Genomic DNA, 17,722 nt, shown 5'->3' on the forward strand with positions numbered 1-17,722 from the left:
CTCCCAAGATAGGGGTAAGGTTTGCGTACACACTATCTTTCAGACCCCACTTGTGGGATTAGCTTGGGTAAGTTATTGTTTGGTTCATGTCAAATGTGAACAAGAAAACTAATAAGAAGAAAAGGAGGAGACCAACATTTTTTTACAGTGTGAAACCAAAAATTATAATGGATCCCACACACTGGAGAATCCAACTTTAGGTGTCCAGAAGTACCATGAGAAAATTGACAATACATGGTAAAAATAGAATTTTGCAACCATGTCATGCAAGGCAGGATAACTTGAAAGTTGGAAAGAGAGAAAAGCATATATTTCCATGTTTACAATTCTCTCCCTTTTCTTTCATGAGAAACAATTCTCAATCTGTACTCCCTTCCTATCATTCTTTCTTTTAAATTGGCCATTGCAACCATTCCCTTTTCCACTCTTCATCCAAAAAAAATTCCATCAACTATGGAGATCAACAAATTTCTCTTTATTCTTATTCTTTTACCTTTCTACCATGTTCTCTCTCAATATGAAAATGAACATGAGCCTTTCCATCCATACCAAACATCCCCTACTCTTGATCCTCATGCCATGATCATTCAAGCTTGCAACAACATCCAAAACCAAGCCTTATGCCTCTCACACATACAATCCAATCTTGATGATCCTGTCCATAAGGACCCCAATTCAATCCTCAGAGCAGCCATTCGAAACTCCCTCAATCAAGCAAAGCTAACCATTCAATCCATCACAAAATTCAGCACCTTATCAGCTTCATCCAGGGATCAAATGGCCATTGAGGATTGCCAAGAACTTCTCGATTTCTCAGTCACTGAACTAGCATGGTCCTTAGGTGAAATGAGAAAAATCCGAGCTGGTTCAAAGAACGTTCATTATGAGGGAAATCTCAAGGCATGGCTGAGTGCTGCATTGAGCAACCAAGACACCTGCTTAGAAGGATTCGAAGGCACAGACCGTCACCTCGAAAATTTCATCAAGGGAAGTTTAACACAAGTCACACAACTCATTAACAATGTTTTAACTTTGTATGTTCAATTGCATAGCTTACCATTTAAACCACCAAGAAATGAGAACATAACATATGAAAATCAAAAGTATCCAGAGTGGATGACAAATGGTGACAAAGATTTGCTAGTTTCTAAACCAAATAGAATGCATGTAGATGCTGTTGTGTCCTTAGATGGCAGCGGCCGGTATCGGTCGATTGCACAGGCTATAAATGAGGCTCCAAGCTATAGTAACAGGAGATATGTGATCTACGTGAAGAAGGGAATTTACCATGAAAATATTGATTTGAAGAAGAAAAAAACCAATATTATGCTTGTGGGAGATGGGATTGGAGCCACTGTCATTACTGGTAACAGAAATTTCATGCAAGGATGGACTACTTTTAGAACTGCAACTGTTGGTACGTAGTTTTCTCATGAACCTTTTTTTCTGTACGTTTCTTTTTTAGACATAATACATAAACATTTATGCACTCCAACTTTAGATATGCACAAAGTTGAACAAATAGACATATGCTACAAGCCTACAACTAGTTACCTTTCTCTTTGATTTATTTAACAGCTGTTTCGGGCAAGGGATTTATTGCGCGAGACATAACATTTCGCAATACTGCTGGGCCTAAAAACTTCCAAGGCGTGGCCCTTCGTGTGGACTCGGATCAATCGGCCTTTTTCAGGTGCAGCATGGAAGGATATCAAGACACACTTTACGCCCATTCACTCCGTCAATTCTATCGCGAATGCAGCATTTATGGCACCATAGATTTCATTTTTGGCAATGGTGCTGCAGTTCTTCAAAACTGTAAGATTTACACTAGACCTCCACTTCCATTACAAAAGGTAACAATCACTGCCCAAGGTCGAAAAAGCCCACATCAAAGCACTGGATTTTCAATCCAAGATAGCTACATTTACGCCACTAGGCCAACTTATTTGGGCCGGCCCTGGAAAATGTATTCAAGGACTGTGTACATGAATACTTACATGAGTGGAATGGTCCAGCCCAGAGGATGGCTGGAGTGGTATGGGAATTTTGCTTTGAACAGCTTGTGGTATGGTGAGTATAAGAATTATGGGCTTGGATCATCACTTTCGGGTCGGGTTAAGTGGCCCGGATACCATATTATTAAAGATCCTTTATCGGCTAGTTTCTTCACCGTTCAACATTTCATCGACGGCATGTCGTGGTTGCCGGCCACCGGCGTCCAGTTCTCAGCTGGTCTTACTAATTAGGCTGCAGTAACGTATAGTTACGGTTCAATTGTTTCATCGTTTTATATATTGTGTATATAATTCAAAATGGCGTTGTATATAATATGCATCATTATAAAAAGAGAAGCGTCTCAAATGATTTCTCATGACCACTACAAATTCAATAAAAGAAAATACTCAATTCAAATTTTCTAAATTGAAAATCTCTTTAAAAAATAATATAAAATTAAAAACAAGTTTGTAAAGCGCTACAAAATCAAATCTCGTGAGTATACACGTATATATAACGTACAATCCATAGAGTATGCATCCTACGTTTTTTGGCTTTGGAAAAAATTAGAGATGCTCGACTTTTTTATGTTCCCTGAAGTTGAGCTAGGGCTATTATAGGGTCTCTAACTTGTTGATTATATTAACTACGTTTACGTACTTCTTTTCTTAATTAACACTTTAATTTTTTAAATATCACCGAGATTAAAGAGTAGATGCAGCATTTACTTAAAGGGGATGTTTAGACCATATTGCTACAATATATTGACTTTTTGGTGGTATAATATTATGAAATTTCTAGATGTTTATACTCAGTATAAGAAAATAATTTCAAAGGCTAAACTGAGCTGTAAGGAGGAGAAACTACATTCAATGCTTAGGAAAACTGCACAATGTGTATGCTTTGATTTTTAGAAACATGCCATTACTTTTTATTAATATATCATACAGCCGTCTATGATTAAGTATTTTAGTGTGCTTGAATTGATCATGTGTATATGTTGATCCACAATATAGAAGATTTGTTTTAGGTTGACTTACGTTTAGCTGGGTTACGTTGTCAAATTGCATACATGAGGGACAAAATGCGCTGGACGAATGTTTGAGGTCTCCAAAGCTTGGTACTTATTAAATTGGTTAGGTACATTTTGAGTTTAAGTTGTAGTATATATTAACGATGTATATTACTAAAATCATAATATTTTCTTCAAGCAAAAAAGTTGACGTATAGTTCGCAATCTCCTAAAATCATGTGATTACTATTTTAATTGTCTTTCCATGTGTTTAGTTTTCCACGTGAAATATTGCACTTCTTTTTTAGACCTTTAATTCCTTAATGCAACGTAGTCAATAGTGATGTTCTTGCCCTCTATTGAGGCTTCAAGATAAAGGTAACTGAAATTTGTCTTTGCAAGTTATGTCAATATATCCCTGACCTCGTACTCAAAAGGACAACTGAAGCAACAATTCTTCAGATTAGTCATTTATTAGTACAAAATTTATCTCATCCGTGATCCATCAATGGTCAGTGAAATAGGCCAATTTTATTTTGGTATTTTTCAGATTGTTCTCCTCCCTTTTGTGTGGAATGCACCTTTCTTTAATCTTTTCCCTTTTAAGCATGATGGAGAACCTGTTGCATATGTATGAACAAAGTTTTATATTAATAGCTAGAAAAGTGAATGAAGTTACTTACAACGTATTGGTTAGTACTCTTACTGATGTAAGGTTTCATGGGAAAACAGTGCAAGTTTGATTTAAAGCCGACAACAACCTATCATGTTAAGAATATATCTTTGGATTATTATTTTAGTCCAATAATTAGCATTAAATTCAATAATTTAGCGAGATGAGTATGGAGATGGTATAGTGATGGCGTTGGGCCTTGCTTAGTGCCTTTTGCTACCTTATCTTTATTGTAGCTTCAAAGATGTTACACAAAAAAGATGTTAGGGGGCTAATTTGATGGCCATAATTACATGGTTGATGTGGGTGGCACATGATTAATCCCAAATTAGTCCATGAATTGTAATGGGTTGTGTGGAATTACTTAGTTCAAGGGAGATTAGAGCTGACAATTTCAATTCATATTTATTAAATAAATTTCTGAAAAAATTACCTAATTACACTATTTTATTTATCATATTTTCCATTACTTCCATTCATTTCAAAAAAAATCAAAAATCTCTTCTTTCCATCCGGATACATTAATTCCATAATTCGGATACATTAATTCTGATTCATAAATTATCGTTATATTCAATGTATCATGCTTTAAATATTACCCGCTGATATATAAAATCCTAATTAATGTATCCGGATTACCGAATTAATGTATCTAGATTACTGAATTAATGTATCCGGATTACCATATTTTTAAAGAATTTCTGTAAATTGAAAAAAGGTGAGAAAAATAGTAATTAGCCCTTTAGTGATTTATTAAGTTATACTAAATTTATTTTATTCATATTTTAATGAATTGGACCACTAATTTTTAATAAGTTGAATCCCGAATTGAGGTCTGAGTGGATTAGCTTGTGGTGATAGTGATGAGGTCGAAAGAGAGTTTTTGATGTTTTTCTTACTTTATGTATGAGAAATTATTTTTCTTAAATTAGAGGAACATAAGTCAATTTCGAAATTATTTTTCAAAATATTTAAGGCAACAAAAAATAAGAGAATGAAAATATTTTTTCTTCATACTAGACACACCCTTAAAGTAAACTTTTTATTGTTAGTGTTGATTTTAATTAACTCAATTCATTAATGGAGGTTTAAAGTTTTTTTGACCTTAGGAGATTAAAGTGAGTTAATTTTTTTTTACCAAATTCCTTTTCTTTTTATTCATATTTATATAAGTGGATTGCAATTCTATTCGTTTTTAATTCATTCATATCTGATTCAATCTGCTCATTTGCCATCACTAAAGGAGATGACATTAATTAATAGCTACAAAACAAATTTAATTTAGAACGTATAATATCACATCATATTAAAAAATATCTTAATTTAGATTATTTTAACCCAACAAATCCTTCCTACTTCAAGATGGAATAATGTTTAAATGTTCACTAGGTATCGCTTGACTTTGCTCGCAAACCGATGTATAAATTTTTCATCATAAAAAAGATATTGCAACCGCCGAGAATCACTACTAAGAAGATATTACCAAAATAAAATATGGCACTCGTTTCAACAGCATGGCATCCAAGTTGCCATGATCAATAATTCAACTATATATATATTATTACAAAATGACAATTGTTTATGAAACTTAATTGCTGTATATAAATGCATGTCTCGTATACGTATTCATGCTCATTTGTTTGCCATGGCATTCACACATTCTATCCTTGTATTCTTCATAATTCAGTTCTTTTTCTCTGTCTCTCATGCATTTGATCTCTCTTCAAATGGATATTGCAGCGTCACCCCTTTTCCTAATTTATGCAAAACCTTACTCCCTCAGAACAATTCTACTGACATTTATGACTCAGGAAGGCTCTCTATTCAGCTTTCCATTTCAACAACTAGTCAGATTATTAATTCAATTATTGATTTCCTCAATATAAATGATCTATTACTGCCTAAAGGAACAATTTCTGCTCTCCAAGATTGCCAGTTTCTCCTTCGCCTAAACGTTGATTTATTATCGAATGCTGCTGGTATTGCTAAGAAAATGAACAATTCACTTGAGAATACAGAAGCTAATGATGGTGAAACCTGGCTTAGCGCAACTATTACCAATAAACAAACTTGTTTGGAAGGTCTTCTAGCCGCGCCTTCTGTTTTACAGGTTGCTAACCTGATTACACCTTTAATTTCTAAAGGTACGTTGTGTTGAAGTTTCTTGATCATTTCTATTTAATTAAAAGCTAATTAGAGCTTGTTTTTTTTAGAGATATCTAGAGCTCGCTTTTAATTTACTGAATTATATTATGTCCCAACAGGTAGCATGATGTGCAGTGTGTCACTTGCACTTTTTAAGAAGGGGTGGAATCCTGGTTCCGATGTAGGTGATTTTATAAGTTGGAGTATGTTGAAAATTAGACAAAAGGTGGTGGTGAATCCGGATGGAAGTGGGAACTATACTAGTATCAACGACGCAATCGCAGCTGCCCCAAATAACAGCGTAGAAGAAGAAGGCTATTACCAGATATATGTGGTTGCTGGTGTTTACAATGAGTATGTTTCCATTGCTGCAAACAAGAAGTATTTGATGATGGTTGGTGATGGCATAGACAAAACTATAATCACTGGGAATCGAAACGTACCTGATGGATGGACAACTTTCAATTCTGCCACATTTGGTAGGTTTGGAATACCAGATCTTTAATGATTAATTTATTAAAGATTTTATAAAAGAGAAAAAAATCGCCCCTAGTAAATTTTTCTGTGCATATTTAGTACACCATGCAGTTCCCTTGTTCTTTGCTTATGGATTATATATTTCCCAGAAGTCATATACCCTTATTTAAGTTTCTTAACTCTTACTCCCTCTATTTCATATTACTTGATACATGTTGATCTGACACACCTCTTAAAAAAACTTTAGTTAGGAATGTATTTTACTAATCTAACTTTATTAATGATGCTTTGGAACTCTAAATTTGGTTATTACTCCCTCTATTCCATATTAACAGAATTTTTAAGGTAATGCACGCATATTAAAAAAAGCATTTAAGGACAAAATTTGAACTATATTTTTCTCTATTACCCTTTTGTTTAATCAGTCTCATAAAGATGATTAAATGTGAAAGCATCTATACAAATAGTCTCTTATTGGAGTATAACTTTATAAGTAGTGTAGATTAACTCCTACAAAATTACAGAACTTCATTAATGGAAAGGGTAAATATGGAAAAAGATTCAAACATTTCTCTTGAACTTTGAACAATAAAAAAAACTCTAAAATTTTAGTTAATATGGAATAGAGGGAGTATTATTTTATGTAGTTATTTAATATAAAGGGCGGTATTAAAAAACTTAATAAAACTCTCTTAATTTGCTAAATTGGACAAATAAAATAAAACATTTATTTTTAGTATAAAGAATAAGTAAAATGCAACGTACGGAGGGAGTACATGACTGTTTATTGTTTACAATAGAGCCAGTTGTATATTATATATATATAGTAGTATTACAGTATATTATTACCGGTGAAAATTTTAAAGGTTGAGGATTTGAGGTTAGTTGGGGAGAATACAGATAGTAATAAAGCCTACTTAATAAGTACTGCAATTATTGGGAAAGAATATGGAATAGAGGGAGTATATACACATGACATTGTAAATATTTTTTAGACTAGGGTAATTAATCTGTTATAGTAGCTTATTTTATTACGAGTAGTTATTCGTTAACTAGGTTGATATATATCTCTAATACGAATAGTAATTGTGTAGTATTTTTTATTTTTTTGATGTATCTAAATGTATATAATCACTGATGCAGCTGTAGATGGGCAAGGATTTGTGGCAATGAACATTACCTTTAAGAACACAGCAGGAGCAGCAAAGTTCCAAGCTGTAGCCGTTCGGAATAGTGCTGATCTATCCTCATTCTACAACTGTAGCTTTGAAGGGTACCAAGACACACTTTACACACATTCTCAGAGACAATTCTACAAGGCATGTAATATCTACGGAACTATAGATTTCATTTTCGGAAATGCAGCTGTTGTTTTCCAAAACTGTTACATATATCCGCGCCTTCCATTGCCCGGTCAGTTTAATGTAATTACAGCACAGGGCAGAACCGATATTAACCAGAACACGGGCATATCCATTCACAAATGTACCATTACTCCATCTATTGAGTTGGCTTCGTATAATGGCACTAAACCAGTACGAACATATTTAGGAAGGCCGTGGAAAGAGTATTCCAGAACTGTTTATATGCGATCAGTTATGGATAGTTTTATTCATCCTGATGGTTGGTCTATTTGGACAGGGGATTTCGCGCTGAGTACGTTGTATTATGCTGAATATAAGAATGATGGTCCAGGATCGGATATCAGTAAGAGAGTCACATGGCATGGTTATCGTGGTGAAATTAGTTACATGGATGCATCTTCTTTCACTGTCTCCAATTTCATAGTGGGGAATTATTGGCTGCCTTGGACTGGAGTCCCTTACACTGGTGGTTTATATTTATAAGCAAGATTTTTTAAAATTCTTTATTTGGTTGTGTTCTTCAGCTAATTATAAGTGATCACTCTATCTAATTCATTATTTGTATGTTTTGTCACCCCTATTTTTTTTAATAAGTTCAATTGATCAAGAAAAGATGTCAGGTCTGGATATAACTTGTCGTTGTTATAACTACATGTACAACTTTAATTAGGGAGGGTTAATTAAGAAAATTCAATCGCAAATGGGGTCTCATTTCTTGGTTATTTACCCTTCAAACGCGTAAATAAACGTGTTCATATGATATTTATAGTTATGGTTAAGTATTACTCGTGTGTTTAAGCCGTGTAGAAAGTATGGATAAAAAGAAGCCAACGGACCACGATTAAACATCACTGTTTTATCCCCGTAACTTTTGGTTTAATTAAATATTGATCAGTCAAAAAAATAGGAGTTGATGGATGGTGGAAAAAATCTCCTAGCTTTTTGGAACCTATAATAAGAAACAATTGAGCAACTTTCACTTTTATCCTCTGTCAATATGCTTGTTTCCCTCTAAGCTTCTTATCTAGAACAGAACAATGTTTGGGAAAAAGCTATAACTTGTCTTATCTCTCATTCGTTCTTTTTTCAGCCATTTTGAGGAGAGGGTCAAGAGCAATCCTCCAGGCCCTTCTCCGTCACAATTTGGTGAATTGAACGCGAAGCAGTAATATTTCTAATTACTTGTTTTACAATATCTTAACAATAGATATCAAGCATGGCGGGAAATAATCGCAAGAGGAATTTCACCATTATTGGTGTATGTTCATTAATCTTGGTGGCTATGGTAGTTGCAGTAGTCGTAACCATGAATTGGAATGATAAGGCGGCTAATGCTGAAGATGTTACGACTACAAAAAAAGCTATTGAATATATATGCCAGACTACACGCTATCAAAATACATGTGTTGAGAGCCTCGAGTCCACGGCTGATGGCTCCTCAGATCCCAAAGATCTTATCCAAAAGTCATTTCAGGTGACAATTAAGAAAATTAAGCAAGCAATTGACAATTCAACATTCATGCAAAAGCTTGAGGAGGATCCAAGATCAAAAATGGCCCTGGAGAACTGTCAGAATCTAGCATTGCAAGCCATTAATGATCTCAATAGAGCACACATCAAGTTCGAAAGTTTTGAGTTCAATGACCTGAGTCATTGGATTGCTGATTTGAAAATTTGGTTGAGTGGTGCAATTACATATCAAGAAAGTTGCTTGGATGGCTTTGAGAAAACAACCGGAGTGACAGGGGAGAAAATGAAAAAGGCACTGAATGTTTCCATGGAGCTAACGAGCAATGCCCTTTCAATGATCACCGAGATTTCAGCTGTCTTCACAAGCCTCAACGCTGGTTCCAATCGTCGTCGTCTCCTTTTCGATGAAACCCCTGTTTTGGGTCATGGAATTGAGTTGTTACCTGATTGGATTGATGTGGGAAGGCGCAGACTTCTTGCTGTTAAAATTTCTAACGAAATCAAACCCGATATGGTTGTTGCCAAGGATGGATCAGGCAAATACAAGTTTATCAATGACGCTCTCAAACACATCCCACAGCATAGAAACGACACTTTTGTTCTGTACATCAAAGAGGGAGTTTATAATGAGAAAGTGGAGTTCACTAGCACCATGACGAATTTGGTGGTCATTGGGGATGGTCCAACCAAGACCAGAATCACCGGAAACCAAAACTTCAAAGACGGCATTCCAACCTACCAAACTGCGACTGTTGGTAAGTTTTGGTACACAACTTATTACGTATACATAAGTATTATTTTAAATATATGAGTTAACTCCATCTGTTTCATTTTATATGACATTTTTCTTTTATGGTCTATTTTATTTTTAAAAAATGACATTTTCCACATTTGAGAACTCTTTGACTTTAAATTTTTCATTTTATCCTTAATGACATGCTCATTCTGCCATAGAAATATCACAAGTATCGGACTATAAGCTCTAAGGTTAATTTTGGTATGTGCCGAACATTTATTTCATAACACTACTTATATAATTGTTTCATGTTCTCTTGTTTGTGATTTAATAGAAGAATAATTGTGACTATTGTAGCTATAATGGGAGATTATTTCATTGCTAAGGACATTGGTTTCGAGAACTCTGCTGGTCCAGAAAAACACCAGGCCATAGCTTTGAGAGTGGCTGCAGATAAATCAATCTTCTACAATTGCCATGTGGATGGGTACCAAGACACTCTCTGCGTCCACACCTATCGACAATTTTATCGGGATTGTACGATCAGAGGTACCATCGATTTTGTTTTTGGGGATGGTGCTGCTGTGTTCCAGAACTGCACTATCGCGGTACGAAAGCCTCTGAAAGAGCAACACTGCATTGTGACAGCACAAGGAAGGACAGACCCCCGCCAGCCAACGGGACTTGTCTTTCAAAACTGCAGCATTGTGGCTGATGATTCTTATAATGAGGTAAAGGGGGAAATCAAGACATATCTTGGTCGTCCATGGAAACAGTATTCAAGAACTGTCATAATGGAATCTTCAATAGATGATCTGATTCAGCCAGAAGGATGGTTGGAATGGAACAAAACATTCGCTTTTGAGACACTATTCTATACTGAATTCAACAATAAAGGGTCAGGATCATCCAAAACAGATCGTGTAAATTGGTCAGGTGTTAAGGAACTTCCTATTGAACGTGTTCAACGATTCACAGCATCAAAATTCCTAGATGCCGATGAGTGGATACCATCTACTGGTATCCCTTATACCTCTGGATTTTTCTTATCGCCACCGCAATCTGATTCTTCCATCGAATACTCCCCTGTGGACGACGAAGAATACAAAGACGATGGCAGTGGTAAAGACAAATCTTCATATGAATCTCGGCTTTAGACAGTTTTTAGAAATAATTACGAAAAGCTTCATAAGAGATTTCTTAACAAACTTAATTAGAATTTATCTTTTTATAAAAAAACAAATGCGTGTACATATCTATGTGCTATATGCAAACATACATACATGTACACAAAACTAGAAACTATATTGAATTTGTAAAACCGTCAATCAGTAATAGAACTACCAGACTCCAACTTGCTTGGGTTGAGGCGAAATTGTTGTTATTGTTATTGTTTTTTATTGCTAGTGTATTAGTCGGAAAAATTGCTTAGAATAGTAAAAAATGTAAATACTAATGTTACATTTTGAATTAAAAACAAAAAAAGATAACATGTGAACATTACTCCAACAGAGAATGCAGTTGCAGCTCCGGCAGAATCTCCGAGAGAATCTTCTGCAGATGCTCCGTCGACAGAATCTGGGGCAGAAGCTCCGGAGTTAGAATCCTCAGAGGAATCTCCGTCAGAATCACCAGTGGAATCTCCGTCACAATCTCCGGCAGCAGATACAGATGAATATTCGGCGGCAGCACAAGTACCAAGCCCAGCGGAATCTCCGAACGGAGAAATTTGGCTGCACGGTAGTGGGAGTGACGGCAGCTCCTAAAGAAGAAATTAGGTGTTTGGGGCCTAATTGGTTTTTAAGCTTTTGATTGTCAAGAGCTTGACAATAATCATGTGGTTCTCATCTTCTTGATTGGGGATTTCCTTCATTATGAGCTTTCATTCAATCCTTCCCAATCAACAATTTTTGCTACTATTATTTGGAGATACAAGACAATTGTTGCTAACTGCTCGAACAAATAAAAACTCTGTATAGAAAACAAAACAAAAAAAAACAAAACAAAAAAAAACAGTTATTTTGCTGGAAAAAAAATAGTTTTGACATTTTGCCCATGTCATGATCTGACTTGTAATTATACTCCTTTCTTTTTACTCGTCATTTAAAGTTTTTCTTAGGAATTTCTATGATAAATGCTTGAATATTTGAAATTAGGTGAAAATAAGATAATTGGGTTTTCTCTTTCCCGAGTCTTGTTGATAATTTTATTAGATTGAATTAACTGGTATTCCTCAAGTTGGTTAGTTTTCATTGCCTCTTAAGCCAATTTGAGAAATTCATCCTTAGTTTTATATTTTTTTTATGTTATAAAAGGTGTGGCTAGCGATGAGGAAAAAGAATCTCAATATATGATTTTAATTTAAATATGCCATCTACACGACTCACTATATAGATTTAAGAAATGCATGATAATATGATTCCTCATCCCTCTATATAAAGTGTTGCAAGTCATCAAGAAGGGCAAGGAAAGGAGAAAAATATATTGTTTTTAATAAGAAATAGTGGAGATTAGGATCATTTTCTCCTTTTTGTGGTCGTGTGTATGGATCATCTTGCACTTTTATGTCTATACTTGTTGTTGTTTGCATTTGTGTTTTTCGTTCTTCTGTGCTTTGTATTGTCCGAATCACCCTCACCTTTCTATATTTATTATTATATAAAATTTCCTTGGGTCACTATAAAACAGAATGAAAAGGTTGTGGTGTCTAGAGATGCTACTGGTGATTTTTTGTGTGCTGCTAAACGTTTGACTAATTAAATTTAAAAAAAATTGCTCTGATTATGAGTTGTTAACCGCTAGAGAAGGGAACATAGCATATTCAAATCATTAACAACAATAATATGCTTCATTTTATAGATAAATGCATATTAAAGAGATCAAACTTGATAAGTTTTGAATATTACTAAAATCGATAAATATATTATTAGTAGACCATTTTAAATATACTCATACATATAATGGACTACTTATGGCATTTTCTCTCATATAAATGTCAAAAATTTAGAAGCCTCCCCTGTTTATAATTCAAAAACATGGAAATTTTTATGCAATCGTTGTGGTTAGTCTGTATCACACAAGTCAGGTAGTATACGAGTTTGAATTTGAAGTTGTGGAGATTCAATAATGCTTTACCTCTATACCAAAGTGATGTTTACCAGCAGAGTCATGTGTATGTATTTTTGTGATTTCAACCGGTGCTCGGCAATTGTTTTGTGCTCGATTAATTCTGATTCACGTTTATCAAATTTTACTTTAATTTTATGTAAGATTTAAAACGGATTATTTACTTAAGAATGAATTAATACATACTATTTCATCATAAATTTTAATAATGTGTGTCATTAATTATTGTGTTTTACAATCACTCGTTACAATTTATATTTTTTTATTGTTATGAGATATACCGAGTTTAAAAGCTTAGTTGATCAAGCTTTCTAAAAATTGATCAGTTTAAATTCGTCAAAGTTCTTTAATTAAAAAAATGAAAATGTAGCAGTTTAGATTTTGTCAAATTAGGGAACGCTTTTATTTGTAGTAGAAAAGTTATTTCTATTTAATCAATTTTTTTTAATGTGCTTTTAAGCGTCAAATTATAAATCAGAACAAATTTAACAGAAATTTTAATTTACATTTTTTATCATTTGCTTGAAATTTGTAAAAGGGACGAGTTAGAAAAAGAATGAGAAAAGGGGAGGTTATGATCTCATTTGTTTACACTTAATAAATATCTTTATTTTAATTATTCAGATTTAAGTTATTAAGTTCGTGTATGTTTTTATATTGGATCTTAATCATTAAAGTGTGTTTGTTGTATTTTTGTTTAAACAACTTAATGATGTGAACAGATCTGAATGATTAATACCAATATCAAAATTTTAATATCATTATAGTGTCTATTTAGAGATTTCTACAAATGGTAGTGTTATGACAGAAGGACGCAAACCCGAAAACAGAGAAAATAAATAACACTAAATTTAACGTGGAAAAGTTCTTCAAATCGAAGATAACAACCACGAGATCTTCGAAATATGAATTGTTCCACTATAACAATAAGAGGGTTACAAATATTCTCCTAAATGGCTACACAACAATTGCCAAGAAAGGAGAAGCAATAATTATACCAACAAAAGTAATAGGAAGAAAATCACCCAAAATAGAGCTACTAATTGGGATCTAAACTGGGATGTTGATGACCTCCAAATCCAATATTCACCGTTCAAATCAAACACTAAGATGTTAGAAACACTCAGTAAAAATTTCATCCCGATCCAACGGTTAATGAATCGACAAACGCAATTTGAAGGTTTCTAGTCGGAGAGACAAAACTACTGCAGAAAACACCATATTCGTCTCTCTTCTCTCTTGTTGAAAGCTCTCTCAAAAACCTCTCTTATGTGCCTAATGTCTCTCAAAGACACTACCAATGATCAATTGGATAATTCTCTCAAATCATCCTATTTATACAGTGGTATTTTTTCCTTAAGTCAAAACCAACTTCAAATAGGATTATAATCTCAATCCTTTTCCAAAGAATTGGGAACCAAATTAGGAGAATTATTTAAATCTTTTTACAAATAAGATTAGGCCATGGGCCTTTGGTTGGAACATGGGCCATAGCCCAACAGGTAGTTCACCGATTTCATCCACTCATTGTTATTGTCAGCGTTCACCCTTATCAACTACCATCATGATCGCCCACCATTATCAATTATGTCCAACTGTCCATCATCTTCAACCACAACCATCATTATTGTCAGTCATTATCAATAGCCATCATTTACGATCATTGTTACTAACCACCATTATCATAACTAGTCTCAAATTCGTGCACAAAATCACAAAGCGTGAGTGTATTAAGTAAGACTAATTATGAAGACCCTCCCATTGTTAAAGATAGCTTCTATCACATAATGCCTTAAAAGCCTATACAAGTAAATTATGATAAAGATTGTTTGTCCACCCAATTAAACTCTCCATATTTTAATTTCCTTAAACATAATATTCAGTTATTCAAACAATAAAATTCTTGTTTTACCTTATGACTATATTGTAAATGTTCTCATATATATAGATGTATGATTGTACTATATCCATTTGTGTTCATTTTTATCAAGTGGCATTTATAACACGTGACTCTTAATAAGAATTTCTAAGTAAAAACACTTACGATAATGTAAAATATTGAAAAATTCGAATCTAAACAAGTAATATAAACACTTATAAACTTTGACAATTAAACAGATAAAATGACACACTACAAATAAAGATTTTATTTTTATATTTCACTATGGTATATTGATCTTCATAAAAAAAAACACGTGATGTAGGGGATGCTTAACGGCAAAGAAGATTTTAGCTTCACATACCTTGAGTGCTTTTTTAGCTAACGATAGTCTTACGAGTCCTAAACAACTCACCATATGTTAGTGTAATCTTTAGATAACCAACCGATACATTCAACCAGGGGCATATCTATTAAGGCCTGTTGGAGTGCACACCACCCACAAACTTCTGACGGAAATTTTATGTATATATAGGTATATGTATACAATGTATGTATAAAATATTAGTTGTTCCATAGTGAACAAAATTACTTTCTCGTGCCAGTGGCAAAGAGTTATCAATTTGTCGCGAGGTCTAATTGTTCTTCTTACGGAAAAAAAAGTTGACTGCAACATAACACAATAGTCAGCACTAGCAAGTAGCAAAGCCGTTCTTTTCTTCTTTTTTGGTTTGTTTTCTTGCCATGATTTTTAAGAGTAAAATTATATGAAATTTGACTAATATTTTAAGATATATATTTTTTTATTATATTGATATAAAAAAAATTATAACTTATAGTACTTTTCGTATAATTTTTGAATATCTAATTTTTTTTACTTTATAATATTGAGTTAAAGTAATATAATTTAACTTTAAAAATTAGTCAAATTGACTTTCGAAAAATACAATATGACAACTAAAATGGGACGAAGGGAGTAATTTATATTGACTTATAATTATTATTTTATTAAGTATTAATAAACAATTATTTTTGACTATTTTTATTTATTATCTTTGACTTCTTTTTTAAAATTTCTTATTAGTTACTATTTATTTAAAGATAAAAGTTAAAAAAAGTTTTGTTCTCCATACACAAAAAATGATCTTTAGCGATATTTATTAATGGTAATAGCTTAATTATCGCTATATATATATATATATATATATATATATATATATATATATATTGGTTACTATATCGTGAATATAAGATAAAACAAACAGCTGAAGGATTAAAAAAGTCTTTAGAAGATTATCTAAAAATAGTAGAAACCATAAATAGTTTAGATAACACATATTATTGGTTTAGACAAGAACGACTAGTTAGAGGCGACCTTATAAGTGCCTTAAAGTGGAAAATACAAAGTCAAGAAAGCGATATCAGATATAACAATAATAGAATAAGGTGGTGTAATATGCGCATAAGCGACGAAACTTAACAGTTAGGATAATTTAATGCAAAATCAATTTTTATTTCAAAGATGTAAACAAGTTTATAATTGGCTCCAAGAAGAATTACATCATAACTCAGAAGTAATAAAGACTGAAAAAGAGTTACAACAAATTTTAAACCATTGTCCAGACCAACATAAAAGACATTTACAAAGACAGTTAAAAAAGTAGAAGCACAAATTAGTTACTCTAATATTAGGATAAGACGTTACAAGGAAATACTTCATTCTATTCTGTTAAGATAAATATTCATGCCATTAGAATACGTAAAAATGATTAAATTAAGATAAAATTGGATACACCAAGAAAGAAAATTTAGAGTAGAACTTAGAAAGAACCTTGCCTGGTTAAAACAAAAGTTAGTTAAATCAGTATTTCAAATACAACTGTATACAACAGAAGCTATATACAAAGAACAAACTGAGCTGAGAGCAGAACTACTTAAAGAAATCACTGAAATACAAGCTGATATTAGATTTAGTCCTTATAGAGTAGAATTGTACGAAATACTCTAAAAAGTCAACTCATTAGGATAAACCATAGATTCATTAAAACACCTTGAATACTTAGATTTAAGAATACATCCAGAAAACAAATACAGAGTTCTGCATAAAACTAATACAATTAGGTGTAATCTTGCACAAAGAGAACACGTATTACATTTTGAAGATAAACATCACAATACTTTAGTAGATTTACTTATCAATCTTAGTGACAACATTCAGATTAAAGATAAGATAGCCATACGTCTCTTAGAAACCGTAGAAATTAGTATAATTAAACAAAACAAGATACTTACTAAATTAGAACAAAACTTTGATTTTCTCAAATCCCAACAATTAGAAATTGATAGGAAAATTCAATATTTAAACACAAAATTAAATTTTGAAAAAATACCTACAAAGACAGAAATAGAAATGTTAGTAAAAATAATTATTGAAAGTCCTAAAGAATTAGAAGTAAAAAATACCCAATTAGTAACAAGAATCACAGAACAAATAGAAAATATAACCACAAAAATTAAAGACTTAAAAAAAAATTAAAGAGACTTGAATATCAGATTTGTTCAGTGATTTATAAGGACTAAATCTAATATCTGCTTGTAATTCAGTGATTTCTTTAAGTAGGTCTGCTCTCAGCTCAGTTTGTTCTTTGTATATAGCTTCTGTTGTATACGGTTGTATTTGAAATACTAGTTTATCTAACTGTTCTTTTAACTAGGCAGGGTTCTTTCTAAGTTCTACTCTAAATTTTCTTTCTTGGTGTATCCAATTTTGTCTTAATTTAATCATTTTTACGTATTCTAATGGCATGAATATATATATATATATCAGAGGCAATTATTAGTG

The 17,722-nt window shown here is 32.9% G+C and overlaps 3 protein-coding genes across 3 annotated transcripts; all 3 read left to right on the plus strand.

Annotated features, from left to right (window-relative positions):
- Positions 1 to 414: 414 nt before the first annotated feature.
- Positions 415 to 2,375, plus strand: LOC129884655 (putative pectinesterase/pectinesterase inhibitor 22). The gene is made up of 2 exons (XM_055958942.1): positions 415 to 1,417; positions 1,579 to 2,375. Exons 1-2 carry the CDS (start codon positions 454 to 456, stop codon positions 2,247 to 2,249), a joined length of 1,635 nt encoding a protein of 544 aa, XP_055814917.1. The 5' UTR covers positions 415 to 453; the 3' UTR covers positions 2,250 to 2,375.
- Positions 2,376 to 5,292: 2,917 nt separating this feature from the next.
- LOC129883976 (probable pectinesterase/pectinesterase inhibitor 20) lies at positions 5,293 to 8,228 on the plus strand. The gene is made up of 3 exons (XM_055958369.1): positions 5,293 to 5,827; positions 5,948 to 6,307; positions 7,449 to 8,228. The coding sequence occupies exons 1-3, from the start codon at positions 5,293 to 5,295 to the stop codon at positions 8,150 to 8,152; spliced, it is 1,599 nt and encodes a 532-aa protein (XP_055814344.1). The 3' UTR covers positions 8,153 to 8,228.
- Positions 8,229 to 8,833: 605 nt separating this feature from the next.
- LOC129884656 (pectinesterase-like) lies at positions 8,834 to 11,844 on the plus strand. The gene is made up of 3 exons (XM_055958943.1): positions 8,834 to 9,894; positions 10,233 to 10,997; positions 11,388 to 11,844. Exons 1-3 carry the CDS (start codon positions 8,886 to 8,888, stop codon positions 11,639 to 11,641), a joined length of 2,028 nt encoding a protein of 675 aa, XP_055814918.1. The 5' UTR covers positions 8,834 to 8,885; the 3' UTR covers positions 11,642 to 11,844.
- The last annotated feature ends 5,878 nt before the right edge of the window (positions 11,845 to 17,722 follow it).

The sequence above is a fragment of the Solanum dulcamara genome, chromosome 4, assembly GCF_947179165.1.
Source record: "Solanum dulcamara chromosome 4, daSolDulc1.2, whole genome shotgun sequence".
Taxonomy (NCBI): Eukaryota; Viridiplantae; Streptophyta; class Magnoliopsida; order Solanales; family Solanaceae; genus Solanum; species Solanum dulcamara.

Excerpts from the sequence above, each read along its gene's own strand:
- LOC129883976 (XM_055958369.1), top strand. The coding sequence starts at position 5,293 with ATGTCTCGTATACGTATTCATGCTCATTTGTTTGCCATGGCATTCACA. Across the intron at positions 5,828-5,947 it reads TACACCTTTAATTTCTAAAG|GTAGCATGATGTGCAGTGTG; the intron begins GTACGTTGTGTT and ends ATGTCCCAACAG. Across the intron at positions 6,308-7,448 it reads TTTCAATTCTGCCACATTTG|CTGTAGATGGGCAAGGATTT; the intron begins GTAGGTTTGGAA and ends TCACTGATGCAG.
- LOC129884655 (XM_055958942.1), top strand. The coding sequence starts at position 454 with ATGGAGATCAACAAATTTCTCTTTATTCTTATTCTTTTACCTTTCTAC. Across the intron at positions 1,418-1,578 it reads TTTTAGAACTGCAACTGTTG|CTGTTTCGGGCAAGGGATTT; the intron begins GTACGTAGTTTT and ends TTTATTTAACAG.
- LOC129884656 (XM_055958943.1), top strand. The coding sequence starts at position 8,886 with ATGGCGGGAAATAATCGCAAGAGGAATTTCACCATTATTGGTGTATGT. Across the intron at positions 9,895-10,232 it reads CTACCAAACTGCGACTGTTG|CTATAATGGGAGATTATTTC; the intron begins GTAAGTTTTGGT and ends TGACTATTGTAG. Across the intron at positions 10,998-11,387 it reads ATACAAAGACGATGGCAGTG|AGAATGCAGTTGCAGCTCCG; the intron begins GTAAAGACAAAT and ends TTACTCCAACAG.